At 34.7% G+C, this 18388-nt stretch overlaps 2 protein-coding genes across 2 annotated transcripts; both read left to right on the top strand.

Moving 5' to 3' along the window:
- The first annotated feature begins 3991 nt into the window (after positions 1-3991).
- Positions 3992-5014, top strand: LOC126728073 (putative disease resistance protein RGA3). Its single transcript, XM_050433946.1, has one exon. The coding sequence runs from the start codon at positions 3992-3994 to the stop codon at positions 5012-5014; it is 1023 nt and encodes a 340-aa protein (XP_050289903.1).
- Positions 5015-5347: 333 nt separating this feature from the next.
- On the top strand, positions 5348-6868 carry LOC126728072 (putative disease resistance protein At3g14460). Its single transcript, XM_050433945.1, has one exon. It carries the CDS (start codon positions 5348-5350, stop codon positions 6866-6868), a length of 1521 nt encoding a protein of 506 aa, XP_050289902.1.
- The last annotated feature ends 11520 nt before the right edge of the window (positions 6869-18388 follow it).

Below are 18388 nucleotides of genomic sequence, written 5' to 3'. Positions count from 1 at the left end.
GCATGAAAAGTGATAACCATAATCTCAAACAAGAATTGACAATGCTAAAACTTGATAAAGATCTTAATAAATCCAGTAACGAACAAAATGAGCACAGTGATGGAAATGATTCCAGTCAACAGACTCTTCTTTCTGATAAAGGTACTCTTGATACTTTCACTAATCCCCAACTTGCTTTTGTTAATAAATTATTTCCTCCAAAATGGTTTACAAAAGTTAAAATTGTTGTTTCTCCTGATTATCATTTCACTGTTATTGCTATGATTGATTCCGGTGCAGATATGAACTGTATCCAAGAAGGATTAATTCCCTTAAAATATTTTGAGAAATCCACTGAAAGATCGGTTTCTGCTAATGGTTCTCAAATGAAAATTAAGTATGAATTGAATAATGCTCAGGTGTGCCATGATAATGTTTGTTTCAAGATTCCTTCTGTTCTTGTCAAAAATATGACTGATAAAGTGATTCTTGGTCTGCCATTTATTAACGCTTTGTATCCCTTTCTTGTTGAACATGATGGAATTACTACTGATCCATTTGGACAGAAAGTAAAATTCAAATTTGCTTCAAAGTTTGAAATTGATATTGATAATCTGTCTTATAAGAAAGACTCTCCCATGAATGAACTTATTCAAGAACTGATAATGAATTCTGATGATTTTAAAGGTAATTTTCATAACACCAAAATGTTAAAAACTATCCATTATCCTAACAATATTAATGGTTCTTTGCAGGAATCAGATAATAATGCGTGGATAAATACCACTAATAAGTGGGACAATAATAATATCCATATTTATACCACTAGTAAGTGGATTATTATGGAAAGGAAAAACAAGGGAAAAGCTCCTGCACAGGACTATTCTCAAAACAAAGGGTTCCCAGCGGGACGACCTTTTAAAATGCATGAAGGCGCATCTTCTGGTGTAAAACCCAGTGGATCAACATCTCTTCAAGGAGATGTCCCGGCAGAGGTGACATACTCCAATGGTGATATATTAATTGCTCTACAAGAAGTTTTGTCAAAAAATCTACAATTCCACAATGGAACCTGTTCAGAATTACCAAATTCTATTAAACTCATCCTTGATAACCTTCAATTTTCTTTTATTAGAAACCACCATGATCTTTTCCAAAAAACTCTCAGAAACCTTGAAATCCATCTTGTTAACCTTATTGCTCAAAATGAAGCTTATGTGAGCCACCAAGTTAACCCTATTTCAGAAAATGATCTTGCTTTAATTGTTTCAAAAAATGAGGCTTTTGAAAGCCATCCTGTTAACCACCCAAATATCAAAGATGAACCTAATACTAGTCAACTCTTTGGCAAAGAGGATATCCATTCAAGGGATAAAAAGACTATTATGGGCACTGATTATGCAAGATTGAGTCTTAAGACCCAATCTTTGTTGAAAAGTGCTATTGCCAACTTGCCAACTTGCCAACAGACATACAATCTCGTATTCTGGAAAGCAAGGCTATGTTTAAGTCTTCTGACTTATGGTTCGAACATTTCAAGATACTTGTTACAACTGCTATTCCTGATCCTGCTAATTCAGATGATTTTAGTGATATTCTTCAACAAGTTGATTGGAAAGAACACTTTGGAAGTAGTTTCAGAGTGTATGAAAAGAAACACCCGTTTCCCGGCCTTCTAGTCAATTATGATGATGGTTCAGATGATGATATGAGGAGTCCTGATTGGCTCTCCCAAATGTTTGAGTATGGCTTTATTAGGCTCATAAGACTAACAAGCCATGACCAAACCAGCCAGCTCCCACAAATCATTCAGACTGCTATTAAAAAATTTGAAAGTCCTTTTGTTTCGATCCGATGCTGGAGCACTTTGCCTCAATGGGAAAGAGATAACTGGATGAATGTCCAGCCCTCAAAACATCTCATTCTCATTAATGGATACACGCATCAAGGGCAATGGTATGAAGGAGACTCTTATTTATCCTTCAAAAATCCTTGGGCTCTAGCAGACTGCTGGAGTAATTATTTTAGCAATCAAATTCGTGAGGTTGCTCAGAATTTATGGAGGAATTATCACTTTATGGGGAATTCAGGCAGAATTTCTGTTTTTGGTCCGAAACCTTATGCTAATGCCATTCCTCATTTGCGGATAGCAGATCACTATAATCCAAGAAGTTTTCTCACTTCGGGAAAAACTCCAGAGTTTGAGCCACTTCTATACTGTGGATTTTGTAACCAATATGTTCTCTATCATGAGCATGAATGTAATGATGATCCTCCTTGGGAACTTTACGATGACTACCCATCAGATGCAACCTCCACTGATTAATGAGTTTATTCCTGAGGTTACTACTGTTACAAGACTGGTGATACTTTATTTGTCTGGCTTGCACAACAGCCAAGATAAAATATTGTCCTTCACAAATATGTTGCGGAAAATCCGGTACTGGTTCATAATACTCCGGATTTTGCGGAAGATTTTGATTCTCTTATTTGTCTAGCCTGCACAATGGCCAATGCTCCAATATTTACTACTGCTAGAAGCTGGTTTTCCACTATTATGATGCTTCCAAAGGATCTCAAAGATTAATGTTCACGTGAAGACAACAAAATGCATGCCTATTAGTTCCTTTTGTTGGCTTCTTTCTTATTGGCTTCTTTTGTCTTTAAAGGACACCAATAATGAGGCCTTGTTCCTACACTTGTAGGGCTATTGCTGATCACTACGGAGGATTCCCATAATCCTACAAGATTCCTCACAAGATTGGGTCAAAAAAGAGGAGAAATTCCAATTTTTACTATTCAGTCACTATTCACCTGTCACTATTCATCTATCACTATTCACTGTTACTGTTCATCCGTTACTGTTCATAACACTGTTCACTCCGAATTTTGCCTATTTAAGGGGGGTTGTCCCTTATGTTTGGGGGCTTTTTCATAAGCTAAGTTAGAGACAAAGTTTTAGTTCTGATTTCTCTTCCCTTAGAACTAGCCTTCTTAGAGAGAGAACCCACTTGCTTCTACTACTACTACCTTGTTTACAACCTTGTTCATCCTTGTTCACTACAAGCCTTGTATTCCTACAAACCTTGTAACTAGGACTAGTACAAGTTTTGTAACTGTTGAGATCTTGTATTCACTACTACTACTGTAAGTGTTTATCCTACTTTCAATAAGAAGTATTTTCAAGTTCTATGTTCATTACTTTATTTGTTGCTACCACCACCTTGGACGGATTACCGCCATACCGGATGGTTTTAAATTGCTTTCATTTATTTTGAACTATTGTTCTTATTTACTTTAAATTATTTTGATATATACTGCTTGACTGATTCTACCGCCTTATTATTGTTCTTACATTCAAGTTATTTATTTTCAAGCTATTTACTTTCAAGTTCTTTACTTTATTTCCATTTACAATATTACTGTGCTTCCGTCTCCTTCTCTTCAGCAGTGTGTCCGCTTCCCCCTTTGTGCTTTTCATTAGGTGGGTTGTGCTTTTCTATATATATATTATTACTAAAGCTTCGCATTAGGTGGGTTGTGCTTTTCTAAATTAGGTGGCAAGTTTTCTAAACAAGTAAATTAGCTAAGCCCACCACTAGAGCCTAAGAAAAGAGACCCCAAAAATGTTAATATGCAAACTCAGAAACATTGCTGGGCTCTCGGGTTCATTGAGAAGAGTGGTGTGTAATTGTTTGTGATTTTCTCCCAAGTGTTTGTATGCTTTCTCTATTGTAACTCTTTTCAAGTTGAATGAATATTTCATGCTTCTTAAAAAAAAAAAAAAAAAAAAAAAAAAAAAAAAAAAAAAAAAAAAAAAAAAAAAAAAAAAAAAAAAAAAAAAAAAAAAAAATAGCCGAGCTAAGTTAGCACACCCACCTGGGCCACCTCCATAACTTGATAGTTTCCAACTATACAACAAAATGTAAACTTTCTCCTATAGTTTTTCCAAGTATACAACAAACGTTCAACAATCTCCTATTCTTGTTCTTATCAATCTGCTACCTTTAGCATGGCTGAGGCTCTAGTTTGTATCATCTTAGAGCAGTTGTCTTCAATCACTACTCAAGAGTTTAAGTTGGTTCTGGGTGTTGACGAGGAAGTCCAAAAGCTTGCAAGCAATTTCCAGATAATCCAGATGGTGCTCAATGATGCTGAGAAAAGACAAGTGAAAGAGAAACCTGTGAAGCTTTGGATAGATAAGCTCAAAGATGTATCCTATGATGTGGAGGATGTGTTGGATGAGTGGAACACTGCAATACTCAAATCAGAAATTGAGAAAGAAAGAAGAGTTGATAAGATTTCTGATCTCAAGAGGAAGGTAAGCTCCATCATTCCTTCCTCTTCTGGTTATTTGAGTCAAGTAAAACAACTTTTTTTCCGTTATGATATTGCTCACAAGATAAAAGAATTGAATGGAAAAGTAGATGAGATTGTTAGAGAGAAAGAGATTTTCAGGTTTGAATTGTCTAGGGGCATTGAAGAAGTTGAGAGACCAAAAAGTACATCCTTTGTTGATGTGTCTAATATATGGGGTCGTGATAAGGATAGGTGTGATCTAATAAGCAACCTATTAGGCAAGGGTGGTCATGAAGAGAGAAGCCCTCATGTCATATCTTTAATGGGTATGGGAGGTATTGGAAAAACAACACTTGCCCAATTAGTCTACAATGATCATGAGGTGAAGGCCCATTTTCAAAGTAGAATGTGGGTTTGTGTTTCTGAACCTTTCAATGATGTTAGGGTTGCCAAAGCAATCATTCAAGAAGTTGGAGGTCTTTCCCCCGACAACAATACTGAATTGGAAACTCTACTAAAAAGTATTTGTAATTTGATCAAGGGAAAGAAGTTCTTTCTTGTCTTAGATGATGTATGGACTGAAGACTACACAATTTGGGAGCCATTTAAACTAGCACTCCAATATGGTGCCCAAGGTAGTAGAATTCTAGTGACTACACATAAAGAAAGAGTTGCAGAAATTATGGGGAGTGCCTACAGGATCAATTTGGAGGCACTGTCTGATGAAGATTGCTGACTGATATTCAGTAAAATTGCATTTTTGGAGAAGAGTCTACAGCAATGTAAGCAACTAGAAGACCTTGGCAGAGAAATAGCAAAGAAATGCAAAGGCTTGCCACTTGCTGCAAGGACTTTAGGGAGTCTTATGCGCTTCAAGAAAAGTAAAGAACAATGGAAAAATGTTTTAGATAGTAGTTTGTGGAAATTAGAAGATGTTGAAAAAGGTCTTTTTGCACCATTGTTATTGAGTTATTATGAATTACCCTTCACAATGAAATGATGTTTCTCATATTGTGCCATCTTTCCTAAAGATTATGTGATTTATACAAATGATCTGGTCAAACTGTGGATGGCACAAGGATATCTCGACTTAGAAGAAAATATGGACATGGAATTGAAAATTATAGGAGAAGAGTACTTTGAAAACTTGGCCATGCGTTCCTTCTTCCAAGATTTTGAAAAAGATGAGTGTAATGATATGATAAGAAGTTGCAAAATGCATGATATAGTGCATGACTTTGCTCAATTAATAATGAAAAATGAATGCTTTTCAATTGAAGTCAATGGTGATAAAGAGTTTGGGATAGACTCTTTCCACAAAAGTATTCGTCATTTGTCAATAACACCTAGAGGAGAAACACAATTTCCTGTGGCAGTGTACACGGCAAAAAATTTACGCACTCTCTTACCTTTGAAGACTTCATTCTCAAACATTAACCATGTCCTGCCTGATTTACTACAACATTTGACATGTTTACGTGCATTAAATCTGAGTTGTAGTTCTATTGAGAAACTTCCGGATGGGGTGGAAAAATTAATACATTTAAGATTCATTGACATATCTTATAACAGTAAATTGAAGGTATTGCCTGAATCAATATGTAATTTGTGTAATTTACAAACTTTGAATGTTAGTAGATGTCATGGCATTGAGAAACTGCCTCAAGGGATGAGTAAACTAATTAAGTTAAGACATCTTGTTCTTCATGGGATTAATTTTACCAAGCCATTTCCAATGGGTATTGGGAAATTGAGTTCTCTTAGAACATTGGAGCAATTCGTTGTAAGTGGTAGGGGTGATATTGGAGGATGTAAACTCGAAGAATTGAAACTTTTGAACCACCTTCAAGGAGCTCTTGTGATAAAAGGGTTGGGAAATGTGATAGATGTGGTTGAGGCTGAGAATGCACATCTCAAAGAGAAAATACACCTTTGTCGTGTGCGTTTAAATTTTGATGGGACCAGTGAAGAGAGTAGAAGAATGGAGAATAATGTACTAATTCTCAATGTCTTAGAGCCACATCCAAACTTAGAGCATTTACAAATCTATTGGTATGAAGGCAGCACAATGTTTCCCAATTGGATTATGTCCTTAACCAAACTGAAAAAGCTTGAAATCATAGATTGCAAAAATTTAGATTCTCTACCTCCTTTGGGGAAGCTTCCATTCCTTGAATCATTAGAAATACGAAATGCAGATAGTGTGAAAAAGGTGGGAGTTGAATTTTTGGGAATAGAATTTAAAGACAAGAAATACAAGGGATTAACAGCATCACTTATCTTGTTCCCAAATTTGAAATCTCTAACATTTTGGAACATGAAAGAGTGGGAAGAATGGGATGGGATTAGGGGGTTGAAAGAAGAAGATTGCTTTACTATAATGCCCTGTCTTCTGTATTTGGAAATTGTTGGCTGCCCTAAGCTAAAGGCACTGCCACACTTTTTTCATACAACTCCATTGAAGGAATTGTGTATTAGGGAGAGTCCAATTCTCAAAGAAGATTGCCAAAAAAGAGATAATGGACCCAAGATTATTCATATCCCAAGAATCTACAATATTCACCTGAATCTTGAAGAAGAAGATCATTGAAGGCAAAGTCCATTCTCTGTTCCGTGTGAGTATTGCAAAACTCGTCCATTCGCTAGTAACTTACTGTTTTACTTCAATTTGGATACAAATATGAATTTAATTGCATAATTGCCTGGGAACCTCTCCCAAAAAAATAAAAAACAATGTTAATGAAATGTTGATGGTTTTTAAGAACAAATATAAGGAGATTACATATGTCAAAAGAAAAAAAGTACATGTTTGAATGGAAAGTTATGGAGAGGGAATTTTTTTTATTCTTTTTATTTCTATATACAGTTATTTTGTATGGATTTTTCTCTGCCCAAACTTATGTCATCATATATCTCATTCTTTTAAAATTGCAAAATGCTGTGTGCAATTGGCAGAATTTTTTGCAATTTCCACCAATGTTATCTATCAAAGAATCAATGATCAATGCCAAGTGGTGATGTGCATGCAACAACTGCACAAGATGTTATGTACTCTTCTAGTGCAAGGCATATCATTTTATTTCTTAGTAATCTTTTCTCACAAGATGTTTTCCTTGTACCAATCTTGTGGTGAATATTTATTCTATTTCAATCTCATGTAACCCAAACTCTAGTATATGAAGAAGCATATCTTATACTAGTGCAATATTCACACTGGATGCACTTGTCAGGCATGTGTGGTGGCTTGGTTGATTTGCAGGCCATTAGGCTCACATGATGGAGGAAGCAAATGCACGAGGATGAAACTTGTATTAGAGAAAATGGTCTCATGTTGCTTTAGTTTCTTTCAGAAAGCTTGACCAGAAAAAGGCCCTCCAAATAAATCTCTCTTCATAATGATAAAAATATATTAGCATATCGTATCAGTGTACTTACTTTTGAGTAATCTATGCCATATGGTAAAGCATGAAAGGTGAACTAAATAGCTTACCATTTGCAACTTAAGCAATATCCTTATCTTTTTGAGTTTGGAAGCATATGTGCCAATATTCAATGATTTTTACCGTCACAGGTTTTCTGAGTGATTGAAGCATTACAATATTCCATGGAGAAGGGAAAGAGAGGGATTTTACCCCCAGGAGGAGGGATGATTTGATAAATGGTTGCCCTTTGCTACTATCTGTTTCTGCCCAATACTTATGCAGTAGACAATCAAGCTATTTAACTCTTCGTTTGAGTTCAACCCAAGTAATTAAATTCTGATTCAACAACAGGTAAATTTGAATTTTTATTTTTCTTCTGGTGCTATGGTTGCATTTCCAACATATTGAGTTCCCAAAAATATTTTGGTTTCTCAAACTTAGACATCATATAAAATGTTTCGTTCTTTCTGGACTTCATTGAATCCAGATATCATGCAAAAGGTTTTTGTACAACATTTTTTTTTATCATTTCAAAGATGTTGTGGGACAATCAGAACCTGAATTGTGGCTTTCTTTAGTACTCAAATCAATGTAGTGACACATGTGAAGGCAAAACTTTAGTACTTAATCAATGTGGTGACATATGAATGGCAATTTGCCAGTAACATCTTTGCATAATCTTGCATCAAGAAGTAATAATTTTGTCAAAATTCATCAAAAAGAAAGGAGCCCACTAGCCTTGAAGCTGCATTCCATCCGGATTTAATGTTATTGGATTATTTACTTGCTATTTATCAAGTTTTAATTCAATACTTTATGTTTTTTTCTTGTCTCAAAGGCTGAAGAATGTCACAGGATGGACTTCAATGTGAGGGATGGCGAGTCAAGTGACTATCGGAGTTGAGAAAAAGTCTTATAAACACCTTGGCTTTCTGAGTTATATTAATAACAATTAGAAAACCTCTTTTTCTAGAGCAATATTCATGGAAGTGAACAGAGTTCCCTATGGGTTTGTTACAACTTCTATGCTGTCTTGATCCCATCATGTCTCACTCCAAGACATTCCTATTTAGTTTTGGTTTATTTCCTTGAAGTAGGTATTTAACACTAAAAACTTAGATGTACTGCCTCCCTCCTCTTTGGGCTAATGCAAAGTATGATTAATAGTGACTTTACCTGCCTTTTTTTCTTCTCTTTGTCATGCAGTTGCTATCATTCATCACAAATCTTAATATACAAATGGTGAGAGTGGAAGAACTGCAGAAATTATTATAGGTATATAGTACTCACCAAAGGAGTGTATCAATTAAAAGTTTGCTCAATCTTTCATAAATTTGGATGCATAAGCTAAAATGAGTTTTGGTAATAAATTTATAATTGCATACAACACTGTAAGTAATTATCTCGATAAAATTTATTGCTATTTCATTACCAAGGATCCAAAAGATCTTTGTCATATACTATTAGGTAAGCCATGAATTGAGGAAAGGAAAATGTATATAATTCTAAAGAGACATAGATTTGTTGAGAAATGATGGGAATTTTTATTTTATTTTATTATTATTAAGAGTAGTCCCAGCGTATTCTTGAATTTAATAAAGAAGAATTTCATTCTAAAGTTTCTGAGATATCAAGTCAGGTCAAAAAGTTGGAGGTTGAAAAAAAGCTTTAGCAAGAAATTCATGAAGGATCAAGGAAGAAAATATGGAAAAGCTTCTTAGAAATCACATAATCCCATGGGCAACATGCCACAAGTTAATGATTTTCATGGGGTTCAAACTTCTAATTTTGTCATTAATTCATTGCTGGTTAATGTTGAGAATCAATTAAAAAATGAGGTGAAAAATTTTTAAGTTGCGTCTCCCTAGAATAAATTTACTAGGAATTTAATGATTGTGAAGCATTCGAAATATCTTTTCCTATGGATTGGAAATTTTCAATTTGAAGTTGGAACTTGTTGACAAGTTCTTTTTAAGTGAAAGGGTCTAACAAAGAACATTGTGCTTGTCATGGAAAATTTTTATTTCTAATTTTTGTATTTAAGAATTTTCTAGAATAAGGTTTAATTTTCTTGTTTTGAAAAGTTTTTAGGAGTATTTTGATCAAAACTGAGTTCTTATATGGTAGCATATTAATTAGAATTGTTTTAGGAATCCTTTTTCCTTGCAAATAAGTATTCTGGAACTTTTAAATTGATCCATAAGTTGTAAAACAAAAATTAAAGGTATTCTATAGATAAAATTTCAGTTTGTTAATTGTTAGGAACCTTGCTAGTGCAAGCTACCTTGCTGCCAGCTTTGCTGCCTCGTATTAGCCTGCATGTGTATGCTGTGTGTTGCTGTGTCGCCTGATGCAATGAGTTGCCTGTGCTGCTATATCTACCTGCAGCTGTTCTGTGTTTGGCCTGCTGCATCTATGTGTTATGTCCACTCCCTGCACTGCAGTATGCTGCCTTTGCTACTTCATGTGCTCCTTGCTGTTTGTGCTGCTGTATGCTCCCTATGTGCTGTTCAGCAGATCCTACAGATGTGTATGCTGAATGTGCAAGTGATGCATTGTCCTGAGGAATGAATGTACTACTATTTAGTTAATTGCCTACAATTAATTCAGTATGTGTTCAATTAGAGAGCTATTTGAGAGCTAGGAGGTTGTTAGCAGTCAAGTTTGCAGGCAATTAGAGAGTGACTAAGCTAGTCTTGGCTCTAATAATTGATGAGAACTTGTATTATTGTATAAAAGGCTGCTAAGCCTTCGAACTTTATTAAGCAAAAACATCAAATAACTCTCTCTCTTAAACTCTCAGTTCTCTCTCAATTCTTCCTCTCATTCTTAGAAGTTAGCTATTACCCAACATTCTACAACTCATCAAGTACCTTAGCGCTAATTCTCTATTTGCCTTTGGATTCTATATCGCAACCAACCAAGGTGTTTTAAGGTCTAGTTACGTACGTGCCCTTTGCCCGCTAGGCTAAGTATGATTGATCATAACTTTTCTTGCCATTCATTCAACTGCACGATTGTCTGTATTTCACCACCAACTATTAGAACTGAAATTGAACGTTTGCTTGTTAGAACTTTGAGTACTAGTTACAGAGTAATCGTAACTATCAATGAGGTCCAGAGAGTCCGTAACCAGACCAACTTTCTTTGGGCAGAAATCTTGCATCAATTCCCTTTCTAACAATCCAATTATATCAAATTTGAGTTGGAACCCTGTATAGTTCCTAATAATAGAAAGATTTTGGTAAGCAAATACTTTGTGTGACCAAAATACCTGACTACATTTCATTATGTGAGCGTGATCCTAGAAGTTGCTTTAGAATGACATTTACTACTGCAAAATAATCTCAGCTAAGAATCTTAGCAAGATGGTCCTATGCTAATTGTTATTCTTTCATTCCTTCAACTTGTTTAAGTTATATTCCTTATGAGAAAGCTCATCTTGCTCAAGAGGGCTGGGAATGGTCATGCAAAACATTTACTACGTATCTTTTCACATAATCTCTGTGGCACCATAATTGGAACATCATGAGGGATGTGTGAGACTTACAAAATTGTCTATAGCATTTAGGACCAGGGCATATTTGATATATTAGTGTCATGTTTGCTATCTATTTTAAGATCTCTTTTACATTATTGTCTTTTTCCTCTTTTATTTTATTTTTTATTTTTTTGTGAGAACTAGGCAAGCGGCTCCAATTTGCATAATTAACTAGGCAATAATCTGCACATCACATGGTATATAATGAAAAAAAAAAAAAAAAAATCAAAACTCGATGCTTGCCACAATTTCCTAAATTATCAAACTCTAAGATTTTTATTACATTTGAAATTTTAACAAACACAATGACAAAAGATGAACACAACGATAGAATATAAAATTTGATTCTAGATAACAACAAATAATGTTAAAAATTAGGGTATGTTTGATAATTGTTTTTTCATTTTATTTTCTGTTTTTAAAAACAATTTTCTATTTTATAACTAAAAAACTTGTTTGGGAACCCAAAATGGACAAAAAACAAAAACTGTTTTCAAAACTCAATTTTTGAAGGAAACTATAAACATGCAGAAGGCTGTTTTCAATTTCTAATTTTTAAAAGTTAATGAAAACACGCATTTAATTTAATAAATTTATCTCATTTAATGAGTTAGCATTGAAATTCAAATCTTAGTTACAACATATTTTAGTATTTTCTATTTTTTGTTCATAAAACTATCTTTTTAATTTTGACTAATCAAACAAGTTTTTGATTTCAAAAACACAAGAAAATTGTTTTTTCTTTATATTTCCAAAAAAAAAAATTTTAAAAATAGAAAATAAAAATTGTTATCAAACATAATCTCAGTCTCTGGAAGCTAACAGGTTTGTTAAAGCCAAAGAGTTATTTCTCCAATAGTCAATTATTTTGTCCTCTTTTTCATTAATAGAATTTTGTTGAATATGAAATTAATTGCAGTACCATAATATTGGATATGAATTTATGTGAGGATTTTTTTTTTTTTGCAATTTAACACCAAAATGCTAACAATTTCATTAGTTGGCATCGTTTCCAAACTATTTAGAAAACTAAAATTTTGAGTCTCTTAAACTCGAGTTCACTATAACAACTCAAGTCTCTAAGATTCAAGTTCCATGTGCTAGTAGAGCTGACGTGGAATAAAAATACAAGTGGTACTTGAGTGTTAGAAATCCACAAAACAAAACCAAAAGAAAAAAAAAATCAAAAAACTTATGAACAATTTCTTCTTCTCTTCTTTCTCCATTTCTTTGCCTCTAAACCTCTCTTCATCTCTCTAGTCTCTAGCCTGTTCTCTAGTCAAGCCCAAATTAGGCCTCCAAGGGCAAAGCTCACCACTGAGGTTCTCTCTCAAATCTCGTTCCCTATCTTTCTTGGAGAAAACCCCAAATCAAAGCCCATGAATTTTCTCCCTCTCTTTGCAGGTTCTGATTAGGATGAGTTTGTTGGGTTTGTAGTTTATGTTTGGAGGTAGGTTTCGATTGGGATGAGTTTATTGGGTTTGAGTTTGCAATTTATGATCGGGATGAGGTGGTGGTGCATTTGTTGGGTTTGGTTTTCCAGGTTCCAATTGGTGTGTTTGTTGGATTTGGTTTTGCTAGCTCCGATTAGCGCGTTTGTTGGGTTTGAGTTTGGTTTTCCTAGTGAGATGTTTATGTGAGGGGTGAACACAGACTAGAAGGATTTGAAGGTGAGACCTAGAAGGATACTATACAAACCTGTGAGGAGTGAATACCTATGAGAAATTGAAAGTGAGATCTAAGGCTATGAGCGTGAGGAGTTGAAGAATCAACTTGAAGCTGAAGCTATGAGCATGAGGAGATGAAGGTGTGTGATATATTTTTTTTTTTTTCCATTTAACACCATTTTAGGAGCAATTTTGTTAGTTAGCGGGTTTTCGAAACTATTTAGGAAACTAGCATCTTGAGTTTGAGAGAACCGAGTTCAGTTGTAAAAATCGAGCCTTAAACACTAGAGTTAAAAGCTAAGGTCGATAAAATTATCCACGTGGAACTCGAGTCTTTAAGACTTGATTTCCACATAATTGAAAGAAGAAGCATACAAACTACAGAGTGAAGAGCAGAGTAAAGAAGAAAGAGTGAACTGAGTGAAGAAGAAGAAGAAAGAAGAAGGATCTGATCAAAGAAGAAGAAGAAGAAAAAGAAGAATTTGACCGATGTACTTGAGCAAAGTTGATCTTCCTCTCCAACCATGCGTTGCTGAGATTTTCTTTGCTCTTCCTCTTCGTATCCAAGTGAGTTGTTGGGTTTTCTTTGCTCTTTTTCTTTGCTTACTAGGTTTTTTTTTGCTCTTCTCTCCGTTCTTGGTGGGTTTTTTTTCTTTGCTTTCTGGGCTTTTCTTTGCTCTTCTCTCCATATCCAATTTTTTATGGGTTTTATGTTTTTATGGAACTTGAGTCTTTAAAACTCAAGTTCCACATGGATACTTTTTCCACCTTAGTTCTGCCAGTACATGGAACTCGAGTTTCTAAGACAAGATTTGCTACAGTGAACTTGAGTCTAAGAGACTTGAGATGCTAGATTGCTAAATAGTTTGGAAACGTTGCTAACTGTTGAGGCCCATTTTGGCATAAAAGAAAAGGCCCATTGGCAAGAAAAATCCCAACAATATAACAAAGAGTGAAAAAAGAAGAATTAGCAAAGCAAGAAAAAACATTAAGCCTGAATGGTAGGAATAATAGTCCACAGGCATATAAAACAGTAAAAAAATGCCCCAAAGAAAACAAATGGGCCCAAGGGTGCCCAGAGAAGGAAGTAGTAAGCTCATGAGAATTATAAGAAATGGAAAGCAAGACAAAATGGATTGGGAGAGCCCAAAGAAAGGAATTAGTAAATGAGAAAGTAAAGAATATGGTAATTGGGCCAGAGAAGCCTAAAAGATTTAGCAAAAGCCCATGGGAATGTAAGAATGGAATGGGCCAAGGATGCCCAAAAGACTAAAGCGGGCCGAGGACGACCAAATGAATAAAATGGCCAAGAAAGCCCAAAATGGTATGAGAATTAACCCAGCAGAAATATTGGGCAATGTGAACTAAATAAAGGAAAAGTACATGGCAAGCTTAAAGGAGGCCTAACACGCATAAGTTAAGTAATAACATGGTAGAAGCAATAGAGTGGCGTGGCAAGAATACTAGTCGGCCCACAAACCAGCAATAAAGGGAAACAAGGGCCGAATTGAAGAAGAAATAGCTTGTGCCCAAGCAAGATCCAGCCTAGGAAGGAAACGAAATGCAAAGAATGAAGACCCAGACTCACCCATGCCACAAAAGGTTAAAAATAAGCAGCAAAAACACGCAGCGAGACTAGAAAAACTCACAGGCAATGGCAAACGCATGAATGGCAGACAAACCATGGACTCATATGGGAGTGGAGCACGCACAAGGCTTAAGCACCACTCACTTGTACCCAGCCAATACAAACGCGGTGAGCCATGGGCCAGAGGTAAGAGAGGGTATAGTCTGGTGGTGGGGAGAAGGGGGGAAGTCTATTTTGGGATTCCCGCTAAAGATCTTTTAGGGGAAATGTCCTGCTGGGATGACATACCACCCAAAAGAGGGAGAGATGAGCTAGAATCACTAGGTGCATGTTGTATGAGTTAGTGAGAGAGGGCACCCAACCCTTATCCGGATGGGAATGCTACAGAAAGTAAGAAAAATAAAATAAAATCCCTTTTTGTCTGGGAATGGAAAGTGGCATAACCAGCCCAAGGTAGTGGTGGTGGTTGGGCAGCCATCAACCCAGTGGGTGGCTAGGAAAAGACAACCACGACAGGCCAAAAGCAGTTGAGGGGTAAAATGGTAAATCTTATCATAGCAGGAAGTATAAAAAGGCCTCAGTTGTGTATAGTGAACAACAATATAATAGAACAACAAAGGAAGATGGAAAAAACAAGAAAGAATAGAGGCATAGAAAGAAATAGAAAGCTAAAAGGAAAATCAGAGAGGGTAACCAAAAGAAAGAAAGACAACGAGAGAAAACAAAAGTGTGATAAGTCATGCACCAATAGGTTGCTCCCTTCTCTCCCTCTTAACAACCTACCCTCTGGTCAGCCAAGAGATTTAAGAATAAGCCACTTAGGTCCGTTCTTCTAAAGTGGGTAATTTCTACGGTAGGATTACCCTAGAGGTTGCCCATATTGGAGATTGATTCTCTTCTTGGACTTAAATCTACCAAGGAACTAAGTTAAGTAGACCAATTCCCTTTCCCTCTTTTATCATGACTGTTTTAGCATAAACACTGCTCTTTTCATTGTTGCTAACTTATTTCTGCCATACTCATATTATCACTTCTCTTTCCTATTGCAAAGTTGTTTAAATATTATCCTTGGTTGATCTTTTTATTATCCTGTTATATTATATGTCTCCTGCCATAATGTTTTTGTGACAACGCCCCTTGGCTTGGGCACATGACCAGGGTTTTTGTAAAGGGTCCTTACTTGTGCACAAGTTGGCTTGAGGTGAGTTTCAATTGAGCCAATCCCATCTCTCCTACCCCAGAACTATTGGGTCACAGTACGGCAAGAAATAGGCCAACCCAGAATACAAAAAAAGGCCCACCACACTAACTAATGAAATTGTTAGCAAAATGATGTTATTTTGGAAAAAAAATCCAAGGTGTGTGTGATAATGTTCTTTTGGTTTTGTTTTGAGGAACTTGAGTTCCACATGGATAATTTTCCACATTAGCTTTGCTATCACATGAAACTTGAGTCTCTAATACTCGAGTTTCTAAAGTGATTTGGAAACGATGTTAATCAACAAAATTGTTAAAATACATGGAAGTCTGTCACTCTCCTTCCTAACTCATGGTACAAAAAAGAAAGAAAAAAAAATCACAAAACTACTTAACCATCATTAAAATACCTAGCTACAGCATGATTCCACCACCGTGGCTACCTAGAGAAGACAACCATGGTGAATCTCAATAGCAAAGAACAGAGTTTGCAAGCCTCCATGATCAAACCAATACTCTGATTTTTTTTATTCTTTCTCATAAACCCATATGAGATTGTTCCTCACACAAAAATCAAATTCATTGTATAGATCTGGAAGTGAGTGGGCTCCTTTGCTTTTTATCTATTATTTTGATGTAGAAAAGAGAAAATTGAACTGATGGGGTGGGCTAGGATCTTTGTGAGTTTGGGTTTTTTTTTTTTTTTTGGATGATGGGTATTTGGCCAAGAAGACAACAATGGTAGATGCATTATCTCAACTGTGGGTAGACAAATGTGGCCAAGAAGCACTATTGTTGGTGTTGGAAGGGGCTGAGATTATTTTTTTGCATGACCATGGGTGGTGGTCTTGTGAATTTTTTTTTTTTGGGTGTACCGAAATAAGAGTTGGTGGCTGACAAGATCCACTATTGTCATCTTCTCTAGGTGGCAATGGTGGTGGAATCCAGTTGTGGCTGGGTAAATAAAATTTTCTTTTCTTTTGGATTTGGAACGTGAGTTGGGAGGTAGAGGAGAATAGGAGATTGACTTTATTTAATGGTTTACAATTCATTTTAAGAAAGTTTTGATTTTTTTTTTCCATAAAAACTTTCTTTAAATAAATTGTTAACCATTGTCCTAAGGGTATCCGTTAGCATTTCCATTTTTTTTTTTTTTTTAAGAAGAGAAGTAACTACAACTTGAGAGCGCAATGATTTATTTCCAAAGAACAAATTGATTTGTGTTGTGTAGTATATTTGCTTTCTAACATGTAATTAGATCCAATTTTTTTTTTTTTTTTTGAGAAACAAACACACAGACACAAGGGAGAGGAAAATAGGTTCTAATACAAAGGTACACCACAACTCCACTCAAAAGCCATTAACTTATAAGGAAGGGTGGGACAAGTTATACTACGCACAACACACTCTCTTAAGCAATGTGGGACAATTACCCATTCTTTGCAATTGAAATATGGATGGTTATGTGTATGGAATTGATGGTTATTAGGACTAAAGTAGGGAGTGGGAATTATGACCTCATGTCATAGTTTCAATTGGCTTTTTGTGTGTAAAAATGTATGCATTAAGTGTGTACCAAATATTTGCCTTTGTATAATCATATAATAGTGATATCTAATTCATGTACTTGAAATCAAATTCTCATTTTCTTTCAAATCTCTTCGATATGGTTTTCTATGTCAACTCCAAAAATGTGCCATGGTCTACTCCTTGCACACATTGTAAGGACTAAGGTGTAAAGGAAAAAAAAAAAAAAAAAAAAACTTTTTGCACCTAAAGGAAAAAGGGCAGAAGTTAAAAAAGCAACAACCATGCTTTAGTTATTCAAAATGGTTTAAAACATAGTGTAGATATCTCTAATTCTTTTTCTTTCTTTTTATTTTTATTTTTATAAATAATAAAGAACACTTTTAAAAAAAAAAAAAATTATCTATATATCTCGAATATCCATTGGCTTAACAAGGTATTATTCATAGAGTAATTATAAATTTACATTATACTATTAATATTAATATAAAAAATATGTTGCACATATTTATTTAATATGTGAAGTTATTTTGATAAGAGTGTTTGTAGCAAATTTGAAATTTAGTAGTAGTGGTTTAATGGATGTGAAGTTATTTTGTAGTGGGTTGTTTAAAAGTTAGAAATATAATTTTACTTAATTGTCCTCTAATTTTGTCTAGGTGTAAGGGTATTTTGAAAAAAAAAAAAAAATCCGGTCCAAACAGGGACAATCCCTTAAATAATAGTATAGATATAAGTCAACTACAAATTTTTCTTATTAATATTATAAGAGTAAGGGTAAATTACAAATTACACCTCTAAAGTTAGGGGTGTTTGGATTTTAGATTCTAAAATTTCAGAATTTGAATTTTACCCCTAAAATTTTAAAATGTAAAATACAATACTTTTAAATTCTAAAATATTAGATATAAAGTTTAAATACAACAAAATTTCAAGGGGGTAAATTTTAAATTATAAAACTTTAATATATAAAATTCAAACACCTTAAAAGTTAAACAAACTTGAGGGCGTAATTTGCAATAGATTTTATTGTTTTTTGATTGAAAGTGTTAGAGCATCCACAGCAGTGGATCTAAATTTTTAGCTTTTTAGCTATACAAAAAGTCACTTTATCTATTTTACATTTTAATACAATAAAATAATATAAATACTACAATAAAACAATATT

Source organism: Quercus robur, chromosome 5 (genome assembly GCF_932294415.1).
Source record: "Quercus robur chromosome 5, dhQueRobu3.1, whole genome shotgun sequence".
Taxonomy (NCBI): domain Eukaryota; kingdom Viridiplantae; phylum Streptophyta; class Magnoliopsida; order Fagales; family Fagaceae; genus Quercus; species Quercus robur.
This window is presented reverse-complemented; position numbering and strand designations above follow the sequence as displayed.